At 40.8% G+C, this 23913-nt stretch overlaps 1 protein-coding gene across 4 annotated transcripts in view; it reads left to right on the top strand.

Moving 5' to 3' along the window:
- Window positions 1-689: 689 nt before the first annotated feature.
- Window positions 690-23913, top strand: part of PTCHD1 (patched domain containing 1) — a 323832-nt gene continuing 300608 nt past the window's right edge. The window contains exons 1-2 of one of the 4 annotated variants that reach the window (XM_069761469.1): window positions 690-1057; window positions 1515-2960. In XM_069761469.1, coding sequence (XP_069617570.1) covers window positions 2532-2960 — 429 coding nt within the window. In that variant the 5' untranslated portion in view covers window positions 690-1057; window positions 1515-2531. Of the gene's footprint in view, window positions 1058-1080; window positions 1376-1514; window positions 2961-23913 lie in introns of those variants that run through there. The other 3 variants (XM_069761468.1, XM_069761470.1, XM_069761471.1) reach the window with 3 other exon arrangements.

Here is a 23913-nt window from a genome sequence, read left to right as displayed (position 1 = left end):
GACCGAAATTCTTGGATGAGGAAAAGAAGGTCAAGTGACCCTAGACTTAGTGATATTTTTTTACCAAACGGAGGAGATAAAAAAATGTCAAATAATATCACTAAGTTCCAACAATTTCTCTACGTTACCTTTGCTGGAGTCACAAGTACAAGTCAGTAGTGATTAAATCAGCCTCTTGAATTTCCCACATGACCTGTTTTTGCACATGCATCAGCGATTCTATACCATGCCTCTTTGAGCATGTTGATGCTTCAGAGTTAAACAGACCATTGTTATAATTACCAAAAGGAAGAAGTTCACCCTTTTAAACATCCAGGAGGCATTAAGTCAAATAAGATAATTTGCAAATTATTCCAAAGAAATAGAAAACATAACTATACTTTAGGTTATGAAGCACCTGGCTCTCCTGTGGCTATGGGATTTTAGTAGGTACTTGTCTTCCTATTATGCTATGTTCGTGTAAAAGCTGAGAACTATTCATGGAGCGATGCTGCTCTTCACCTACATTCTCTGTGCAGACTGCAGTTTCACATTCAGCATTAAAGCCTGTTGCTAATCTCACTGCTTCTCAGCAGGACCGAGGACAAAGAAAGAGTAGCACATTCCCCTTTTGATTTACATGTTACAGACTAGAGGCTATAGCTGAAGGCATAGGTTGTCAATGTATTCATCAGTATTGCCAACATTTCGATCATGCTACGGATGGCGTGCCACCGGGCACATCGTGTAGGATATACTGATCCTTCCTATAATTGATTTCAGATAACAGACGTTGGGTAGGATCAGCCCTTCCCAGTCTTCTTAATAGTAATTGCTTCGAAATGAGGAATCTCACTGCAGGGTTATCACATCACTGCTAGGAGACAAACGCTAGGCAGAGCTTACGTGATGTTAACCACCCATGGCACGTTCGTTTGCGTTTGTTTGCTATTTCCTATATATTAGTGGCTGTAGAAAACAATTCATCTTGGCATTCTCTTTGTCGTGAATCAGCAAGAGCCGTGGAAGAGCAGTCACTGGGGAGCCTGAGATGGGGGTGGCAGTGTAAGGTGGTAAGGTGAGTAAAAGTGTGCATTCAGCGTGGGGGTGGAGGGTACTGGTACCAGCTCTCAAAGTATTTTGTGGTGATTTATTTCCTTCTCCTTGTATTTATTTCTCTCTTAAAGGAGGGACAGCCCCTGTGGCAGTTGATTCAGGGAGGAGTGACTGGAGAGGGGGGAGGATAGGGATGAGCTATAGATCATGCTGCAATAGAAGACAGCTTCCTGATGTATGGAGCTTATATCTTAATTATTTTGGATTTGCTGATGTGAGTGTTCATTCATCCATTCATTCATTCATGCAATCATCCTTTTGCATATACTTCCCTCAAGCTGTAAGTTTGTGAGTGCATTTGAGTATTCCCTTTCTAAGTAGTAAACCTGAGACATTGGTGTTTGGGGAAGGGTTGGTGGTGGTCAGGGCTATGTCTTGCCTCTATCTGTTTGTCACCATTACATTTTTTTTCATTTCAGGTGCTAACTGGTTATATTTCAACGTGTGAAAATGCCAGCTCCTGACGACCACTCTAAGAGGAGATTGCAGCTGCCTACAAGAGAGACATAGAGGTTTGGGAATAGCCTAGATGTTTCTGGCTGCTAGGATTTTTGCAGTCTTCTCCAGTCATGTGTTGACAGCCTATATAATCGCCTGAGACCAATGAAATACACAAAACTGTATCTATGTGATGATCAAGCCTCTATAATGATGGAATTCACAAATTCTCGTTTATGGCTGAGACCTCACCAAAGTGGACAGTATTTAAGACGAGGATTGCAAGAAGAACACTGCAACTTTTAAATGCATCCTATCAACAATATGACGTCAGACGGATTAATTTGACTTGTAGCATTTGTTTGCATTTCATAGAAATTCTACCTCTTGCTACAGAAGGAGACAGAGCAATGGGACTTACGTAAAGTGGATTGTACTTTCATTGACACAACCATTCATCCTGTTTCATTCAGCTGTCTGGCTTCTTTTCTTCTGTCTTCACAATGGTCAAGTAAATCATCTGCGTTGACCCTGATCCTAAAAATGGTTCAGCTGCTGAAGACTAGCTTTCCTCACAGCCTAAAAAATTCAAGACATCACTTCCTCATCATGAGCAATTAAAAATCAATTCATCCTGGGAGTAAATACAGCAGTGGATGTGACTGTTCAAATACAACTTTCGAGATTGTTTCCTGAATAGCTGATGAGTTTTTCTAGACTAGCACACCCATCTAAAAGCCACAGGGTTGCAGACTTTGAATTTGAAGTACATGGCTTCTATGGTCTGCCAGGCATTGAGAAGTGAGGGAAAAAATGATATTTCAACCAAACCACATAGTTTGCACAGAAATGTTGCCTTAGTGATAGAGGTAGAAGAAGAGATGTTTTTGTCAGTTGCATCACCCTGTTATTAGCTTTGTTCTCTCAGCAGCATTTTTTTAAGTCTATGTTGAGGTTTCCTATGACTAGGGAGTCTCTCCGCATGTTTGTTATCCCTGATGGTCCTAGCCAGGATCTGGGAGAGCCTCAGATCTCAGCCTGTGACTCTCCCCCTCCTTAGCTTCCTCTGCACTAGGATGTTGCGGAAGGCTTTGCACAGGGGGCTGAGATCGTGCTTTTCAAGATTGGGCTTTTTCATTGCTAGCCATCCAGTGTTTTTTGTATCAGCCCCAGTACTGATCTCAATCTTGCTGGGTGCTAGTTTTAGCAGGTATAAGGTTGAAGAGAACATTGAATATTTGCTGGCCCCTAAACACAGCCTAGCCAAAATAGAGAGGAACCTGGTGGATAGTCTATTCCCAGTTAATCGATCAAAACACCGTCTATACTCTGATCTCCAAACACCTGGGAGGTATGGCAGAGTCATCATAACATCATCCAGGAGAGCAAACATGTTGGACCAACACCACACGGATGTCATACTGAAGGTAATTATGCTGCATAGGCTTGCTTCTCCAACCACCTGTTAGCACAGAGCTACTTAGCATATTAATACTGCTCTCTAGAGATGCTGAACAACAATGTCAGATTTAAAGACGTTGCTGAAGTTATTTTTTTATATTTGTCCAGTTTCTTTTGCAGGGCTTAAGTTGTATCTTTTTATTCAACAGTTTCTTCTCAGGAAATGTATTTTGGTTTTTACTAGTTCATTAATGTGTAAAATGTATCATAATAATACATTACATTGGCGTGCAGTTCCCTATAAACAGTTGACAGCAAAATAGAAATAAAATGTCATGGCCCATAGTGGGACAAGACCTAAAAATTGGCATCAGGTGGGCAGATAGTCACTTTTTACTGATTTTAATAAGCAACAGTTTTTTTAAATTACTATGAGTCATTGATATTACACCGCTAACAGATAGATAGAAATCATCAAAATTATTGAACTCTAGGTTGGCCCAAAGTAAAAAATGATTGAACACTACTTTGGCCCCAAAGTATAAAATTATTGAACACTAGGTTGGGCCCCAAAGTATAAAATTATTGAACTCTAGGTTGGCCCCAAAGTATAAAATTATTGAACCCTAGGTTGGCCCAAAGTATAAAATTATTGAACACTAGGTTGGCCCAAAGTAATTTTGGGCAAGAATATTGCAATCAAAATGGGCATATGGCCACTGTTGATTAGAATAAGTTTGTTTTGAATAGTTAAATCCATATCTTATCCATATCCATATTTGTTTCTAAATTTCAGTCAAATTTAACAGTGTGGAAAGTTAATGAGTTCTGGCATTTGTTGGTGGCAGAGCATTCTGGCTTTAGTTGTTAACAGAAGCCAAAACGCAGTTGAAATCAGACCCTTCAACCACTTTGAGGCACCAATATTAAAATCAGAATCAAAGCTGCTATGGCTTTTCAAAGTTTGAAGTGTTTTCTGTCACTAATTTTGTTTTAAAAAAAAAATTAACATTACTGTATGTACAAATCTATAAAAAATCAGCGCAGATTATCCCAGCAATTTGTCTGCTAGGAGTAATTTTTTGGAGTAATTTCCAATTATTTTTGCAGTTATTCAACCATTTATATTCCACGTATACAGCAGTTGCAGTTTATGCACTGACTTTGTCTCTTGTGTAAGTGACTTCTACAGGGTGTTGTACTTTAAAATATAATATATTTTTACAAAAAAATTTCTTTTGGAGGACCATCCAAGATTGCATTAAAATGTGTTAGAGGGCTATCTTCTCTAAAAACGATGGTCATGATGCATAATTTATGGTGGAGCTGAAAATCTGTCACAGGATACGTTATCTGGCCAGAGAGTTAATCTTCTTAAAAATAGTGCTTTTTTTAGATGTTTAACCCCTTCATGACCCAGCCTATTTTGACCTTAATGACCTGGCCGTTTTTTGCAATTCTGACCAGTGTCCCTTTATGAGGTAATAACTCAGGAACGCTTCAACGGATCCTAGCGGTTCTGAGATTGTTTTTTCGTGACATATTGGGCTTCATGTTAGTGGTAAATTTAGGTCAATAAATTCTGCGTTTATTTGTGATAAAAACGGAAATTTGGCGAAAATTTTGAAAATTTCGCAATTTTCACATTTTGAATTTTTATTCTGTTAAACCAGAGAGTTATGTGACACAAAATAGTTAATAAATAACATTTCCCACATGTCTACTTTACACCAGCACAATTTTGGAAACAAAATTTTTTTTTGCTAGGAAGTTATAAGAGTTAAAATTTGACCAGCGATTTCTCATTTTTACAACGAAATTTACAAAACCATTTTTTTTAGGGACCACCTCACATTTGAAGTCAGTTTGAGGGGTCTATATGGCTGAAAATACCCAAAAGTGACACCATTCTAAAAAATGCACCCCTCAAGGTGCTCAAAACCACATTCAAGAAGTTTTTTAACCCTTCAGGTGCTTCACAGCAGCAGAAGCAACATGGAAGGAAAAAATGAACATTTAACTTTTTAGTCACAAAAATTATCTTTTAGCAACATTTTTTTTATTTTCCCAATGGTACAAGGAGAAACTGAACCACGAAAGTTGTTGTCCAATTTGTCCTGAGTACGCTGATACCTCATATGTGGGGGTAAACCACTGTTTGGGCGCACGGCAGGGCTTGGAAGGGAAGGAGCGCCATTTGACTTTTTGAATGAAAAATTGGCTCCACTCTTTAGCGGACACCATGTCACGTTTGGAGAGCCCCCGTGTGCCTAAAAATTGGAGCTCCCCCACACGTGACCCCATTTTGGAAACTAGACGCCCCAAGGAACTTATCTAGATGCATAGTGAGAACTTTGAACCCCCGGGGGCTTCACAAATTGATCCGTAAAAATGAAAAAGTACTTTTTTTTCACAAAAAAATTCTTTTAGCCTCAATTTTTTTCATTTTCACATGGGTAACAGGATAAAATGGATCCTAAAATGTGTTTGGCAATTTCTCCTGAGTACACCGATTCCTCACATGTGGGGGTAAACCACTGTTTGGGCACATGGTAAGGTTCGGAAGGGAAGGAGCGCCATTTGACTTTTTGAATGGAAAATTATCTCCATCGTTAGCGGACACCATGTCGTGTTTGGAGAGCCCCCGTGTGCCTAAACATTGGAGCTCCCCCACAAATGACCCCATTTTGGAAACTAGACCCCCCAAGGAACTTATCTAGATGCATATTGAGCACTTTAAACCCTCAGGTGCTTCACAAATTGATCTGTAAAAATGAAAAAGTACTTTTTTTTTCACAAAAAAATTCTTTTCGCCTCAGTTTTTCATTTTCACATGGGCAATAGGATAAAATGAATCCTAAAATTTGTTGGGCAATTTCTCCCGAGTACGCCGATACCTCATATGTGGGGGTAAACCACTGTTTGGGCACACGGCACACGTGTGCCTAAACATTGGAGCTCCCCCACAAATGACCCCATTTTGGAAACTAGACCCCCCAAGGAACTTATCTAGATGCATATTTAGCACTTTAAACCCCCAGGTGCTTCACAGAAGTTTATAATGCAGAGCCATGAAAATAAAAAATAATTTTTCTTTCCTCAAAAATGATTTTTAGCCTGGAATTTCCTATTTTGCCAAGGGTAATAGGAGAAATTGGACCGCAAATGTTGTTGTCCAGTTTGTCCTGAGTACGCTGATACCCCATATGTGGGGGTAAACCACTGTTTGGGCGCACGGCAGGGCTCAGAAGGGAAGGCACGCCAATTGGCTTTTTAAATGGAAAATTAGCTCCTATCATTAGCGGACACCATGTCACGTTTGGAGAGCCCCTGTGTGCCTAAACATTGGAGATCCCCCACATATGACCCCATTTTGGAAACTAGACCCCCAAAGGAACTAATCTAGATGTGTGGTGAGGACTTTGAACTTCCAAGTGCTTCACAGAAGTTTATAACGCAGAGCCATGAAAATAAAATAAAAATTTTATTTTCTCTAAAATGATTTTTTAGCCTGCAATTTATTATTTTCCCAAGGGTAAAAGGAGAAATTTGACCCCAAAAGTTGTTGTACAGTTTCTCCTGAGTACGCTGATACCCCATATGTGGGGGTAAACCACAGTTTGGGCACATGTCGGGGCTCGGAAGTCAAGTAGTGACATTTTGAAATGCAGACTTTGATGGAATGCTCTGCGGGCGTTACGTTGCGTTTGCAGAGCCCCTGATGTGGCTAAACAGTAGAAACCCCCCACAAGTGACCCCATTTTAGAAACTAGACCCCGAAAGGAACTTATCTAGATATGTGGTGAGCACTTTGAACCCCCAAGTGCTTCACAGACGTTTACAACGCAGAGCCGTGAAAATAAAAAATCATTTTTCTTTCCTCAAAAATGATGTTTTAGCAAGCAATTTTTTATTTTCTCAAGGGTAACAGGAGAAATTGGACCCCAGTAATTGTTGCCCAGTTTGTCCTGAGTACGCTGATACCCCATATGTGGGGGTAAACCACTGTTTGGGCACATGTCGGGGCTCGGAAGTCAAGTAGTGACGTTTTGAAATGCAGACTTTGATGGAATGGTCTGCGGGCGTCACGTTGCGTTTGCAGAGCCCCTGGTGTGCCTAAACAGTAGAAACCCCCCACAAGTGACCCCATTTTGGAAACTAGACCCCCCAAGGAACTTATCTAGATATGTGGTGAGCACTTTGAACCCCCAAGTGCTTCACAGACGTTTACAACGCAGAGCCGTGAAAATAAAAAATCATTTTTCTTTCCTCAAAAATGATGTTTTAGCAAGCAATTTTTTATTTTCTCAAGGGTAACAGGAGAAATTGGACCCCAGAAATTGTTGCCCAGTTTGTCCTGAGTACGCTGATACCCCATATGTGGGGGTAAACCACTGTTTGGGCACATGTCGGGGCTCGGAAGTCAAGTAGTGACGTTTTGAAATGCAGACTTTGATGGAATGGTCTGCGGGCGTCACGTTGCGTTTGCAGAGCCCCTGGTGTGCCTAAACAGTAGAAACCCCCCACAAGTGCCCCCATTTTGGAAACTAGACCCCCCAAGGAACTTATCTAGATATGTGGTGAGCACTTTGAACCCCCAAGTGCTTCACAGACGTTTACAACGCAGAGCCGTGAAAATAAAAAATCATTTTACTTTCCTCAAAAATGATGTTTTAGCAAGCAATTTTTTATTTTCTCAAGGGTAACAGGAGAAATTGGACCCCAGTAATTGTTGCCCAGTTTGTCCTGAGTACACTGATACCCCATATGTGGGGGTAAACCACTGTTTGGGCACACGTCGGGGCTCGGAAGGGAAGGAGCACCATTTGACTTTTTGAATAAAAGATTGGCTGGAATCAATGGTGGCGCCATGTTGCGTTTGGAGACCCCCTGATGTGCCTAAACAGTGGAAACCCCTCAATTCTAACGCCAACACACCCCTAACCCTTATCCCAACTGTAGCCGTAACCCTAACCACAACCCTAACCGCAACACACCCCTAACCACAACCCTAACCCCAACACACCCCTAACCCTAACCACAACCCTAATTCCAACCCAACCCTAACCCTAAGGCTATGTACCCACGTTGCGGATTCGTGTGAGATTTTTCCGCACCATTTTTGAAAAATCCGCGGGTAAAAGGCACTGCGTTTTACCTGCGGATTTACTGCGGATTTCACCTGCGGATTCCTATTGAGGAATAGGTGTAAAACGCTGCGGAATCCGCACAAAGAATTGACATGCTGCGGAAAATACAACGCAGCGTTTCCGTGCGGTATTTTCCGCACCATGGGCACAGCGGATTTGGTTTTCCATAGGTTTACATGGTACTGTAAACCTGATGGAACACTGCTGCGAATCCGCAGCGGCCAATCCGCTGCAGATCCGCAGCCAAATCCGCACCGTGTGCACATAGCCTAATTCTAAAGGTATGTGCACACGCTTCGGAAAACGCTGCGGATCCGCAGCAGTTTCCCATGAGTTTACAGTTCAATGTAAACCTATGGGAAACAAAAATCGCTGTACACATGCTGCGGAAAAACTGCACGGAAACGCAGCGGTTTACATTCCGCAGCATGTCACTTCTTTCTGCGGATTCCACAGCGGTTTTACAACTGCTCCAATAGAAAATCGCAGTTGTAAAACCGCAGTGAAATGCGCAGAAAAACCGCGGTAAATCTGCCATAAATCCGCAGCGGTTTAGCACTGCGGATTTATCAAATCCGCTGCGGAAAAATCCGCAGAGGACCAGAATACGTGTGCACATACCGAAACCCTAACCCTAACCCTACCCCTAACCCTACCCCTAACCCTACCCCTAACCCTAACCCTACCCCTAACCCTACCCCTAACCCTACCCCTAGCCCTAACCCTACCCCTAACCCTACCCCTACCCCTACCCCTACCCCTAACCCTACCCCTAACCCTAACCCTAACCCTAGTTCTAACTCCAACCTTAGTGAAAAAAAAAAAAATTCTTTATTTTATTATTGTCCCTATCTATGGGGGACAAATGGGGGGGGTCATTTACTGTTTTTTTATTTTGACCACTGTGATAGATTATATCACAGTGATCAAAATTCACATTGGAACGAATCTGCCGGCCGGCAAATTCGGCGGGCGCACTGCGCATGCGCCCGCCATTTTGGAACATGGCGGCGCTCGGGGAAGAAGACGGACGGGACCCCGCCAGGATCGGTAAGTATAAGGGGGGGAGATCAGGGCACAGGGGGGGGGAGATCAGGGCACGGGGGGGCGTCGGAGCACGGGGGGGGAGGGATCGGAGCATGGGGGAGAGTGATCGGTGTGCGGGCGGGTGGATCGGTGTGCAGGGGGGGTGGATCGGTGTGCAGGGGGGGTGGTTCGGAGCACGGGGGGGGGATCGGAGTGCGGGGGGGTTTGATTGGAGCGCGGGGGGTGTGACTGGAGCACGGGGGGAGCGGGCAGGAGGACGGGGGAGCGGAGCACAGGACGGAGGGGAGCGGGCCACAGATCGGAGGGCTGGGGGGGCGATCGGTGGGGTGGGGTGGGTGCACATTAGTATTTCCAGCCATGGCCGATGATATTGCAGCATCGGCCATGGCTGGATTGTAATATTTCACCATTTTTTTAGGTGAAATATTACAAATCGCTCTGATTGGCAGTTTCACTTTCAACAGCCAATCAGAGCGATCGTAGCCACGAGGGGGTGAAGCCACCCCCCCTGGGCTAAACTACCACTCCCCCTGTCCCCGCAGATCGGGTGAAATGGGAGTTAACCCTTTCACCCGATCTGCAGGGACGCGATCTTTCTGTGACACAGCATATGCGTCACAGGTCGGATTGGCACCGACTTTCATGACGCATACGCTGTGTCACAGGTCGGGAAGGGGTTAACTGTACATACAAATACCAAAAAACTAACATCATACAGCTTTTCTGGGAACCTCTGACTTATATGCACATTCTTTGCTCACTTCATCATCTTCTGCACCCAAAACTTATTTTACACTTTTTATGTAGCTCAGTATATCTGAGATTTAAAACTTTGAAAAAATGTAAAGTAAACCAAATTACATTTAAAATTAAATGTAAAATGTCAGTGAACTGAATATCTTAGGTACAAATAAAGAGCCTGATTCTGTCTGCGATCCATCTTGGCTATAGAACCCTATTTTTTTCGATTCAACAAATCAGAGAAGCTCCACAAATGGTGATAGAAAGAAAACTGCAGGACAAAAGGTGAAAAGGTATTGAAAACCTTAGGATAAACTGAAAGCCACTGATTTGTACTGCGAGGCAACACTACAAAAAATGTGTGGCGCTATACCTAGTAATTAACGGCAAGCGTCAAAAACCTTTAATTCAGCAGAACGGTGGGATGCCAGTTGGACCGTAATAACCCAGAATAAAGATGGTAGTCTCACAAAACCCCTTTTACAGTCTCACAAAAATAACGCAAAATCATAAAATATACAAAAACAAAATATGTCCTCATAATTTTTTAGCAGCCCTATTATGCCTGAGGCCTTTGAACCATTATCAAAGTTTCTAAAAGAAAAACTGTCATCGTTGCTAATAGAAGCCAATCACAGCACAGTTTTCATTGTTCTCAGGCACTCTAAGAAATTTAAGCTATGCTGTGATTGGTCACTATGGGCAAGAAGGTCAATTTTACTTTTTTCGACAGTGTCCTAATTGTCCACTCCTGTCGTTGTTGCCTAAATAACATAATGTGTGCTGAGAAAAAACAGATAGAAATTCATCCTTTATATGTTTTCTGTATGTGTGGACTGTGAAAACTTCAAAAATGTATTGAATTCACGAATATCATCAAAAAGCAAGAGTAACTGATTATACCGCACAATCTCTGGGGTATTTTTGTGGGGTCTCTGATCTCTGGGGTAGATCTGTGGGGTATTATATATGGATGCCTTTTCTTATAGCATTGCACATATATTAATTCTTGCTTTTCAACACGATTCTTCACCACATACACTAACATTTTTTTATCTTGGGAGACCAGTGGCCTATAGTCATTGAAAGCTCTGTCCTGCACTCACTTGTCGGCGTTTGTTCATAGCTAAAGCAGATTCTCTTGCAGATTTGTCTTATTTTTGTTACCACTAGTGCCCACATTACCCAACTCAATGCTAATGGGGTCCTCATTGAAGTTTCCGACATTTTTATGAGAAAAATACAGTTGTATGTAACATTATTTCAGCCATCACATTAGTCTGGAATTTGCAATGGAGCCTCCTGACACAAATATGAACAGAGCCTTAACTATTTAAAACTTATTCTAATTAGTAAGCAGTGAATGTCTACCAACTTTGATGCCATTTTTATGCCCATAAATTGCCTGAGGTTGAATGATGGATGCGGGTGATATCTGTGTGTTGGTATTGTAGCTCAAACTCAGTAGCTCAAACTCATTCAATTCACCTATTGCTTCTTTAAATCAATACTAAGTGGCTTTCATTCCATCTTAAAGTCACGTCTTATACTAAGTATATTTTTGAGCAAACCTAGACTTAAAGGGATTGTTTGTTGCAGGCAAGTTATTACCTATCAACAGGATAGGTAACAGCTTAATGGTGCGTGTTGGACCGACTGCTGGCATCCGCACCCATCAGCAGAACTTTTATCTCTTTTAGAATGGAGGCAGTGTACATGCTCAACCCTTGCGCCATTCATTCCCTATGGGGCTGCTATGCTCAGCACTCATTTTTTCCGGCAGTCCTCTATAGATTGAATGGAACAGTGGTAGAACAGGTGCACTTCCACTCCATTCTAACATGGCTAAAAGTGCCCCGTTCTGCTGATCAATGTAGGTCCTAGCAGTTGGACCCCCAACAATCAATAAATTATTACGTATCCTGTGGATAGGTGATAACTTGTTGGCACTGAACAACTCCTTAAATTTAATTTGATGTGATAAATTCCTCTCCGCTCTGTTGCCGGTGTGATATCAGTAACCCAAAGTCAAATCAACCTATTGAAAAATCAATGCACAGCATGATGCAGTTTTTTTATGCCCAGAGACACTTTGGGCTAGCCTGGAGACAAATTACTATGTTGCACAACATATCTATCTGTATCAATAAAGTGTTTATTTTTAAAAACAGTAGTCATCTCCCATGTTGAGTCCACGTTTTAGGCCCAAGAATACTTTGGTCAGGATAGTGCTAATTTAATAATTTGGATCTTCTTTATCTCTGTGTGTTAGAAATAGGAGACTACATCACAATCTTGACTACCCACTCTTATGCCAATTTTATGGCAATTCTTTATTTTTTCATTTTGCATTTAAACGTAATCATCTCAAACCTAATACTGGTGTAATCCAAATACGTTCTCTTCATTTTTAAAGCTAACTAAGGGAAACAACATCCCGACATTATGCAGGTTACAGGACATTTAGCGCATTCAGATCTAACATAAGCCACACTTTGGTCACGCTACTGCAGATGTGCAGTAAGCTGAAAAAAATACAACAGATTAAGGTTAATCTAGATTACGTGTTCACAAACTAAAGCAAAAAGCACTGCTCACAATGTGCTTACACTTATCCCCTTAAATCACAGAAACGACTGCATGTCGGGCAGTGGTCTTCAATACGAGGATCTAGATTGTGTGCTATTTAAATTTGTGAAATTTGCCATATTAAAAAATGTGTGAGATACTGCAATGTGTACATAATGCTTATTTATAAAAGGGGTTTTCCACTTACAGTACATTAAATAATCTACAATCAGCTCACAATGATCTAGAGAAAGAAAAGTTATAATTCCTTACCAGTCCAGTGCTCATGCTTCCTTAATATGTGGTCAACTGACCGTTGCAGCAAACCAATGAAATGATGATGTTTCGACACCATTGAGGATACTGTAGTGGTCAAATGTCCAGGGGACACAAATATTTTGAGCCAAATAAACAGTGACAAATTAGGAAACAGCAATGTGTCTGCTGACTGGATTGATAAGATTAAAAACATTCATCTTGGCTTTTTTGTAAACCATTGTCAACTGTTTGTAAAAGCTTTATTGAGACAGGGAAACCTCTTTGATTTTGATTGGGTGGTTTAAATATGGAAACCATTCACGGAAAGAATAATAGCAATGATATAAAATTCCCTGAAAATTAACTAGTAAAAGTCTTAATTTAATAGATTTGCTTTCTAAGTACAGTTTTGTAAGTTCTGGTAAAGCTTTAAGTCAACTACAAAAGTTTAGGAGAAGCTTGTGTCAATTTAGGCCCAAGTTCTACATATTCAAGCTTTGTTTTCTTTTTTTAATATTCCCTTCTCGTCTAGGCTTGGCCTTCTGCTATATCCGTTTTATATACTGACATTGTAAGCTATATAGTTGATAAATTGTATGAAAATGGGCAAAATATTCCAATATATTGTCCTTTAAAAACTCATCTGTCTCATCCACCCCTTATGCGTTACATTGTATTAGATTTTTAAGCCATAGATTTCAAGTTTTGAATTTACTTTGGTTACTATATTAGGAAATTGATATTATTATTAAAAATTCCCTAATATTTGTTGTTTTTCTCTCAATAAAGAATCAAAGCACAGAGCGGAGAAGCCTTAGGCCAACAAAAATTCCCAAGAAATCCATTCACTGCTGCAGGGACACCACAAAGAATCTATGTTTCCTCCTTGATTTCCACTCTGTAGGCATGCATTACTCCGGCTTGCAGCTGGAGTTATCTGGCTACTTACAGTACGTTAGGGACCTTCTAATAATGTAGTACCACAGTTTGCAAACGGGCTTTAATCCCTTCCCAATGGGGTCAATTTCCGTTTTTGTATTTTTGTTTTGCCTCACCTTCTTACCAGAGCCATAACTCTTTTATTTTTCTGTCTACATAGACATCTTTTTGCTGGACAAGTTGTACTTTTGAATGACTCCTTTCATTTTACCACATACTGTACTAAAAAATGGGGAAAAACTTCCAAGTTCGATGAGATTAAGAAAAAAATGACATTGTTTTTTGAGAATTGTTTTTACGGCATACATTTTATATTCACATCAAGATGTCCAGAGTAATTAACCCGTCACCTTATGGGTAAAGTACTATTAAACACAATGACTTTCACTATATGGTAACCAGATAGTAATAAGAACTGATCCCCACGATAGTACTTTGTAGATAAAAGTTGGTTTTATTAATGAATATTAAAATCAGAAAATAAACATAAAAGGAAGGGTGCTCAATCCTATGACGAGGGACTATACAGCCATAGAGTCTTACCAAAAAACATGGTCTATTAACACAGTAAAGGCAAATAATTCTTACTGAAGCTAAATTACATTACTCATATGAAATAAACATGACTGCAAGATGTTAGCTAGCTGGACATTCCCATAGGCTGGGTACTTCAACATATGACCCTTATTGCTGACATGTATAAAGTGCTATAGTGCTGAGGCTGCAATTATATGTAAAGCTACACTATTACCTGGTGTATAGCCACGTGGAATCCTCTCGACATCCCTCTGCCCTGACGCACGTTTCGCAACTGTTTATTTGGGAGGCCTCTCCGGAAGAAGCAGTTGCGAAACGCACGTCGGGGCAGAGATTTTTTTGGTAAGACTCTCTGGCTGTATAGTCACTAGTCATAGGAATGAGCACCCTTCCTTTTATGATTATTTTCTGGTTTTAATATTCATTAATAAAAACTTTTATCTACAAAGTACTATCATGGGGATCAGTTCTTATTACTATCTGGTCACCATATAGTGAAAGGCATACATTTTGTGTCAAAAATGACCTTGCAGTATGATTTTTTCTCATCAGCATAACCATGGTGATACCAAACATGTCAAGCTTTGTATTAGTTTAGTTGTGAAGAAAAAATCAAAAGTTTCCCAAAAAAATTTTGGTGGTTGTGTAGTCATTTTCTTAGAAAAATAATATTTTTATTTTTCAGTCAATGGAGCTGTGAGACAGCTTACCATATATATTTGAGAATAAGTCATCTTGAGTACAAGGCACCTAATTTTGCCACGAAAAACTGGGAAAACGTATTGACTTGAGTATAAGCCGGGTATGCATTGTCACCTCATCCCTATCCTGGTATGCATGGCTCTCCATCCCTGTCCTTATATGCATGGCTCCCCTTCACTGTCTCTGTATGCATGGCTCCCCATCCTCATCCTTGTATGCATGGCTCCCCATCCCCATCCTTGTATTCATGGCTCCCCATCCCTGTCTCTGTATGCATGGCTCCCCGTCCCCGTTCTTGTATGCATGGCTCTCTTTCCCTGTCCTTGCATGCATGGCTCCTCATCCCTGTCCTTGTATGCATGGCTCGCTGTAGGCATGGCTGCTTATCCACTTCTTTGTATGCATAGTTACTATATAAAAAAACACATCCTACTTACCTTCCCTGCATACCCTCACTGCATCTCCTTTCGGTGCCAGCAGCTCTTCCAGCTAAGCGATCACATGTCCCCACTCATTAACATAATGAATATTCACTCCACGTATATGGGAGTGGGGTGAATATTCATTACCTTAATGAGCGGGGGACACATGATGGCTCAGCTGGAAGACTGGCACCAGAAGGAGATGCATTGAAGGCACGAAGGGAAGGTAAGTAGGATGTGTGCTGGAAGCGGGTGGCTGCAGCTGTAACTGTGTTTGCTATAACAGAAATGAATATTCACTGCCAGCGCAGTGAATATTTATTTCTCTTTAGCAGCGGGCACAGTTACAGCCACAGACGCCAGCTCCTGCCTCTGTGACCCACTGCTCTGCCGCTCCCCCTCCCCCAGCCAGCTTTCTGGGACAATGACTTGTATATAAGCTGACGAGGGGGGTGTTTTCAGCACACAAAAAAGTGCTGAAAAAATTGGCTTATACATGCGTATATTTGGTATCTTTTGAAGGACGAGACAACTTTTTATTGATACCATTTTGGGATAGATATGACATTTTGCTTGCTTGTTACAGCTTTTTTTTGTGCTATTGCAGTTACCAAAAAAATCTAATTTGGCATTCTTGAATTTTTTCCATTTAATTGTTTACTGATCGGATTATTTATTTTACTACTGGTAGAAGGTTTACACAGTAAAATATCGATATTTGCAGATGATACAAAACTATGTAAAGCAGTTAATACAAGAGAAGATAGTATTCTGCTACAGATGGATCTGGATAAGTTGGAAACTTGGGCTGAAAGGTGGCAGATGAGGTTTAACAATGATAAATGTAAGGTTATACACATGGGAAGAGGGAATCAATATCACCATTACACACTGAACGGGAAACCACTGGGTAAATCTGACAGGGAGAAGGACTTGGGGATCCTAGTTAATGATAAACTTACCTGGAGCAGCCAGTGCCAGGCAGCAGCTGCCAAGGCAAACAGGATCATGGGGTGCATTAAAAGAGGTCTGGATACACATGATGAGAGCATTATACTGCCTCTGTACAAATCCCTAGTTAGACCGCACATGGAGTACTGTGTCCAGTTTTGGGCACCGGTGCTCAGGAAGGATATAATGGAACTAGAGAGAGTACAAAGGAGGGCAACAAAATTAATAAAGGGGATGGGAGAACTACAATACCCAGATAGATTAGCGAAATTAGGATTATTTAGTCTAGAAAAAAGACGACTGAGGGGCGATCTAATAACCATGTATAAGTATATAAGGGGACAATACAAATATCTCGCTGAGGATCTGTTTATACCAAGGAAGGTGACGGGCACAAGGGGGCATTCTTTGCGTCTGGAGGAGAGAAGGTTTTTCCACCAACATAGAAGAGGATTCTTTACTGTTAGGGCAGTGAGAATCTGGAATTGCTTGCCTGAGGAGGTGGTGATGGCGAACTCAGTCGAGGGGTTCAAGAGAGGCCTGGATGTCTTCCTGGAGCAGAACAATATTGTATCATACAATTATTAGGTTCTGTAGAAGGACGTAGATCTGGGTATTTATTATGATGGAATATAGGCTGAACTGGATGGACAAATGTCTTTTTTCGGCCTTACTAACTATGTTACTATGTTACTATGTTACTATGTTACTATTTTGATAGATCGGACTTTTCTGAATGTGGTGATACCACATACAGTGGGGCAAAAAAGTATTTAGTCAGTCAGCAATAGTGCAAGTTCCACCACTTAAAAAGATGAGAGGCGTCTGTAATTTACATCATAGGTAGACCTCAACTATGGGAGACAAACTGAGAAAAAAAAATCCAGAAAATCACATTGTCTGTTTTTTTAACAATTTATTTGCATATTATGGTGGAAAATAAGTATTTGGTCAGAAACAAACAATCAAGATTTCTGGCTCTCACAGACCTGTAACTTCTTCTTTAAGAGTCTCCTCTTTCCTCCACTCATTACCTGTAGTAATGGCACCTGTTTAAACTTGTTATCAGTATAAAAAGACACCTGTGCACACCCTCAAACAGTCTGACTCCAAACTCCACTATGGTGAAGACCAAAGAGCTGTCAAAGGACACCAAAAACAAAATTGTAGCCCTGCACCAGGCTGGGAAGACTGAATCTGCAATAGCCAACCAGCTTGGAGTGAAGAAATCAACAGTGGGAGCAATAATTAGAAAATGGAAGACATACAAGACCACTGATAATCTCCCTCGATCTGGGGCTCCACGCAAAATCCCACCCCGTGGGGTCAGAATGATCACAAGAACGGTGAGCAAAAATCCCAGAACCACGCGAAGGGACCTAATGAATGAACTGCAGAGAGCTGGGACCAATGTAACAAGGCCTACAATAAGTAACACACTACGCCACCATGGACTCAGATCCTGCAGTGCCAGACGTGTCCCACTGCTTAAGCCAGTACATGTCCGGGCCCGTCTGAAGTTTGCTAGAGAGCATTTGGATGATCCAGAGGAGTTTTGGGAGAATGTCCTATGGTCTGATGAAACCAAACTGGAACTGTTTGGTAGAAACACAACTTGTCGTGTTTGGAGGAAAAAGAATACTGAGTTGCATCCATCAAACACCATACCTACTGTAAAGCATGGTGGTGGAAACATCATGCTTTGGGGCTGTTTCTCTGCCAAGGGGCCAGGACGACTGATCCGGGTACATGAAAGAATGAATGGGGCCATGTATCGTGAGATTTTGAGTGCAAACCTCCTTCCATCAGCAAGGGCATTGAAGATGAAACGTGGCTGGGTCTTTCAACATGACAATGATCCAAAGCACACCACCAGGGCAACGAAGGAGTGGCTTCGTAAGAAGCATTTCAAGGTCCTGGAGTGGCCTAGCCAGTCTCCAGATCTCAACCCTATAGAAAACCTTTGGAGGGAGTTGAAAGTCCGTGTTGCCAAGTGAAAAGCCAAAAACATCACTGCTCTAGAGGAGATCTGCATGGAGGAATGGGCCAACATACCAACAAGAGTGTGTGGCAACCTTGTGAAGACTTACAGAAAACGTTTGACCTCTGTCATTGCCAACAAAGGATATATTACAAAGTATTGAGATGAAATTTTGTTTCTGACCAAATACTTATTTTCCACCATAATATGCAAATAAAATGTTAAAAAAACAGACAATGTGATTTTCTGGATTTTTTTTTCTCAGTTTGCCTCGCATAGTTGAGGTCTACCTATGATGTAAATTACAGACGCCTCTCATCTTTTTAAGTGGTGGAACTTGCACTATTGCTGACTGACTAAATACTTTTTTGCCCCACTGTATGTATCTTTTTTAATTTTCCTATTAACTTTACTTTTAATAAGGGAAAAGGGAGTGATTTGAACTTTTATGTTTTTTCATGTTTTTTTAAAACAACTTTTTTTTACTTTTCACTGTATTTGTTAGTCCCCTTAGGGGACTTGAAGCTGTGAACATCTGATTGATTGTGCTATATACATTGATGCCACAGTATTGCTGCATATAGGGAAAATGACAGTCTCCTTTGAAGCCCGGCCACAGGCAGTGTTTCAAGGGAATTCCATAATGACAAGCACAAAGGTCTTCAACAGAGCCCCCACTGTCATAGCAACTCGTCAGAGACCTGTGATTATGTCATGGGCGTGCCGATGAGGGCATAGAATGACATGCACCCATAACAGTGCATTGTTAATGCCGCTGTCAACGGTATGTACAGTAAAAGGTTAACAATTGTTAGAGGCAGGTCCTGACTATAACATACAACCATTAACATGGGTTTACTAATGACCGTTCCTGTCAGACTAATCTCATCAATTTCTATGAAGAAGTAAGTTACAGAATGGACCAAGGGAACCCAGTGGACGTAGTGTATATGGACTTTTCAAAAGCTTTTGGTACGGTGCCACACAAAAGGTTGATACATAAAATGAGAATAATGGGGATAGGGGAAAATATGTGTAAGTGGCTTAAGAGCTGGCTCAGGGATAGGAAACAAAGGGTGGTTATTAATGGAGCACACTTGGACAGGGTCGCGGTTAGCAGTTGGGTACCACAGGGGTCAGTATTGGGCCCTCTTCTTTTTAACATATTTATTAATGACCTTGTAGGGGGCATACAGAGTGGAATTTCAATATTTGCAGATGACACTAAACGCTGCAGGGTAATCAATAGAGAGGAGGACAATTTTATATTACAGGATGATTTATGTAAACTAGAATCTTGGGCTGATAAATGGAAAATGAGCTTTAATGGGGATAAATGTAAGGTCATGCACTTTGGTAGAAGTAATAAGATGTATAACTATGTGCTTAATTCTAAAACTCTGGGCAAAACCGTCAATGAAAAAGACCTGGGTGTATGGGTGGATGACAAACTCACATTTAGTGGCCAATGTCAGGCAGCTGCTACAAAAGCAAATAAAATAATGGGATGCATTAAAAGAGGCATAGATGCTCATGAAGAGAACATCATTTTACCTCTCACTAGTTCGACCACACTTAGAATACTGTGCACAGTTCTGGTCTCCGGTGTATAAGAAAGACATAGCTGAACTGGAGCCGGTGCAGAGAAGAGCGACGAAGGTTATTAGAGGACTGGGGGGTCTGCAATACCAAGATAAGTTATTACACTTGGGGCTATTTAGTTTGGAAAAACGAAGACTAAGGGGTGATCTTATTTTAATGTATAAATATATGAGGGGGCAGTACAAAGACCTTTCTGATGATCTTTTTAATCATAGACCTGAGACAGGGACAAGGGGGCATAATCTACATCTGGAGGAAAGAAGGTTTAAGCATAATAACAGACACGGATTCTTTACTGTAAGAGCAGTGAGACTATGGAACTCTCTGCCGTATGATGTTGTAATGAGCAATTCATTACTTAAATTTAAGAGGGGACTGGATGCCTTTCTTAAAAAGTATAATGTTACAGGGTATATACACTAGATTCCTTGTTAGGGTGTTGATCCAGGGAACTAGTCTGATTGCCGTATGTGGAGTCGGGAAGGAATTTTTTTCCTCCAATGTGGAGCTTACTCTTTGCCACATGGTTTTTTTTGCCTTCCTCTGGATCAACATGTTAGGGCATGTTAGGTTAGGCCATGGGTTAAACTAGATGGACTTAAAGTCTTCCTTCAACCTTAAAAACTATTACCTGCCAAGTTTGGGGCGAGCTCACCATGTTAACCAGCTTAATACACCTGCTACTAACTTACTCCATACACACACGGCAGATGTTGTTAAGGGATTAGAATTAGAGATATTCATTTCATATATTTTGCAAAGCTAACAGTTCACAAATGTATTTTATACACAATTCTATGTCTTTGGAGCATAATACATTTGTAACTTTGACAACTTTTACATTTATTAGCCCTTTTTTATGGCCTTGCATTGCTTTTACTTAAGAAACATGCATTTCAGTGGGGGGAATGGGGAGACTGTATCATCAAAGTGGAAAATTACTGCTGTTTATAGTTTATGCCAGGAACAAATGTTCACCAAATGTCAGTCCTGCTTGGCATCGTATTTATGGGTTTATAGACCTTCGTGTCAACCTTGCTCTTTTTTACTGTCGAATAGATTACACTAAACTGTTTGGGATATAACCTTACCATTTCAGGCTTTGCAGCATGTAACATAATACTTATGCATCTCTGTGATTAAATAAGACACATTTTAATGTGTATTTAAAAGGCCAAAAACTATTATATAACTAGAAACATAAAATTGTTAGAATGAAGGCAGACAGTAATTTGGTGCGTGTTAGCGTGGAATTTCTGATGGAATAGTCACTTATCAGTAAAATAAGCGTATAATGACTGTTGGTATAGTCAAAAGAAATACAGTATTTCTATATCCTTAGTAGTATTGAAAATAAATATTTTACTATGTAAAATTGATAGTAAAATTAGCATTTATGAGGTTATAAATGGTGATGAGCAAGTATAATCGTTGCTTGGGTTTTCCCTAGCACACTCGGGTGGTCTCTGAGTATTTGTAACTGCTCGGAGATTTAGTTTTCGCTGCCTCAGCTGCATCATTTATAGCTACTAGACAGCTTGAATACATGTGGGGATTCCCTAGCAATTAGGCAACCCCCACATGTACTCAGGCTGGCTAGCAGCTGTAAATCATGCATCACGGTGGCTCAGTGGTTAGCACTGCAGCCTTGCAGCGCTTGGTTCCTGGGTTCTAATCCCACCCAGAACAACATCTGCAAAGAGTTTGTATGTTCTCTCTGTGCTTGCGTGGGTTTCCTCCGGGCACTCCGGTTTCCTCCCACATTCCAAAGACATACTGATAGGGATTCTAGATTGTGAGCCCCATCGGGGACAGTGACCGGTAATGATTTTATATTCGTACGCAACTTTCTGCTTATCTTGTCATACCCAGTTCTTTTTGTTCCCTGCCGCTGCCTTTCATCTTTGAGCTGTTTCGGATTCACTTTTAGCTGTTTCGGTTTCATTTTGTCCTGTTTTCACTTTGGCCATGCATGGTCTTTATCTATGGTACCTGACATTTTTATGGCCTTGCATGTCCACATTATTAATGTATATTTTTTGCTTTTGTCCGGCATGGAGCATTGTTTTCATTTTTGAACCTTATATATAATTTTTTGGTTCCTTTTCCCTTCCCTTTTGGACCTCATTATTTCATTTTTTTTCTTTTTCTTTTTTCCTTTTCCCCTTTTTTTCTTGGAATGGTTTTCTGCTTTGACTGAGGGATACAGTGTTTTTCGGTTCCGTTTATGCTACGTGGTATATCCCATTATATGATGTATGGTTTTACATATCTTAAAGGGATGATTTTAGATCCTGAATGACATCAGGATATGATCTGAGATTATACTTATTCCTACCAATGTTTTTTACACTTTTTCTCTTGTTGTGGAGTTATATGTACCTAATGTATTCATTTTAATATCATTACAGATACATGTACAGGTTTTCTTGAAAAAGGCTCATAAGCCGAAACGTTGAAACAATTACCTGTGAAGTGATGAATATTATAGTCTCTTTTTTTCCCACTACGTATGCGGTGTTAATCTATTTTTCTTTGGACGAATAACGTCATTGAAACGTCATTGGAGTTTGTAATAAATTCATGTTTGAATTATATTGACTTGTATTGTATGCTGGAGTTACTTTTTTGGATGTTTCTATTTTTCTCCTAAGCACCAAACCAGTGTAGTGAGCACCCCACTTTCTATATACTTATTATTATTTATTATTATAGAGCCATTTTTTCCATGGCGCTTTATATGTCAAAAGGGGTATACAGAATAAAAATGAGTACAGTAATATTAAACAATAAAAGTCACAACTGGTACAGGAGGAGAGAGGACCCTGCCTGTTAGGGGTCACAATCAACAAGGGATGGGTGAGGAAACAGTAGGTGAGGGTAGAGTTGGTCGTGCAGCGGTTTGGTGGATCAGTGGTTACTGCAGGTTGTAGTCTTGTCGGAAGAGGTTCTTTTATCATCTATGTTAGTCCAGTGCCAGGCAGCAGCTGCCAAGGCAAACAGGATCATGGGGTGCATTAAAAGAGGTCTGGATACACATGATGAGAGCATTATACTGCCTCTGTACAAATCCCTAGTTAGACCGCACATGGAGTACTGTGTCCAGTTTTGGGCACCGGTGCTCAGGAAGGATATAATGGAACTAGAGAGAGTACAAAGGAGGGCAACAAAATTAATAAAGGGGATGGGAGAACTACAATACCCAGATAGATTAGCGAAATTAGGATTATTTAGTCTAGAAAAAAGACGACTGAGGGGCGATCTAATAACCATGTATAAGTATATAAGGGGACAATACAAATATCTCGCTGAGGATCTGTTTATACCAAGGAAGGTGACGGGCACAAGGGGGCATTCTTTGCGTCTGGAGGAGAGAAGGTTTTTCCACCAACATAGAAGAGGATTCTTTACTGTTAGGGCAGTGAGAATCTGGAATTGCTTGCCTGAGGAGGTGGTGATGGCGAACTCAGTCGAGGGGTTCAAGAGAGGCCTGGATGTCTTCCTGGAGCAGAGCAATATTGTATCATACAATTATTAGGTTCTGTAGAAGGACGTAGATCTGGGGATTTATTATGATGGAATATAGGCTGAACTGGATGGACAAATGTCTTTTTTCGGCCTTACTAACTATGTTACTATGTTACTATGTTAGACGATAGCTGAGGCACATGAATCGAGAATTCTTAATGCACGTACTAATGTGCTATATTACCCAGTTGTGAGTCATAACCTGGAGAAATTCATTTGTTGGAGCACACATGGCCCCAGCTGTTGTACCGGCCGCTATAAACAAAACATTATGGAAGACTATATAGACTGAACAATGTGTTAGTGAAAAGTATATTTCCACCAAAGTCAGTGATGGCATATTACTAACATATGCTTTCACTGAATAATGATCATAAACTTTAATGGCCAACAAATAAAGTATCACTCTGTAGTGCTATATCATGCAAACATGAAATATATGATATTTGAATTGCATTACTGCTCTAGAAAATTTGAAAAATTGAGAATAATTAGTGCATAAGATGGCAAATTCATGTGTACCCGGCAGCCACGATAAGACGACTCTCGTTGC

Source organism: Ranitomeya imitator, chromosome 3 (assembly GCF_032444005.1).
Source record: "Ranitomeya imitator isolate aRanImi1 chromosome 3, aRanImi1.pri, whole genome shotgun sequence".
Taxonomy (NCBI): domain Eukaryota; kingdom Metazoa; phylum Chordata; class Amphibia; order Anura; family Dendrobatidae; genus Ranitomeya; species Ranitomeya imitator.
This window is presented reverse-complemented; position numbering and strand designations above follow the sequence as displayed.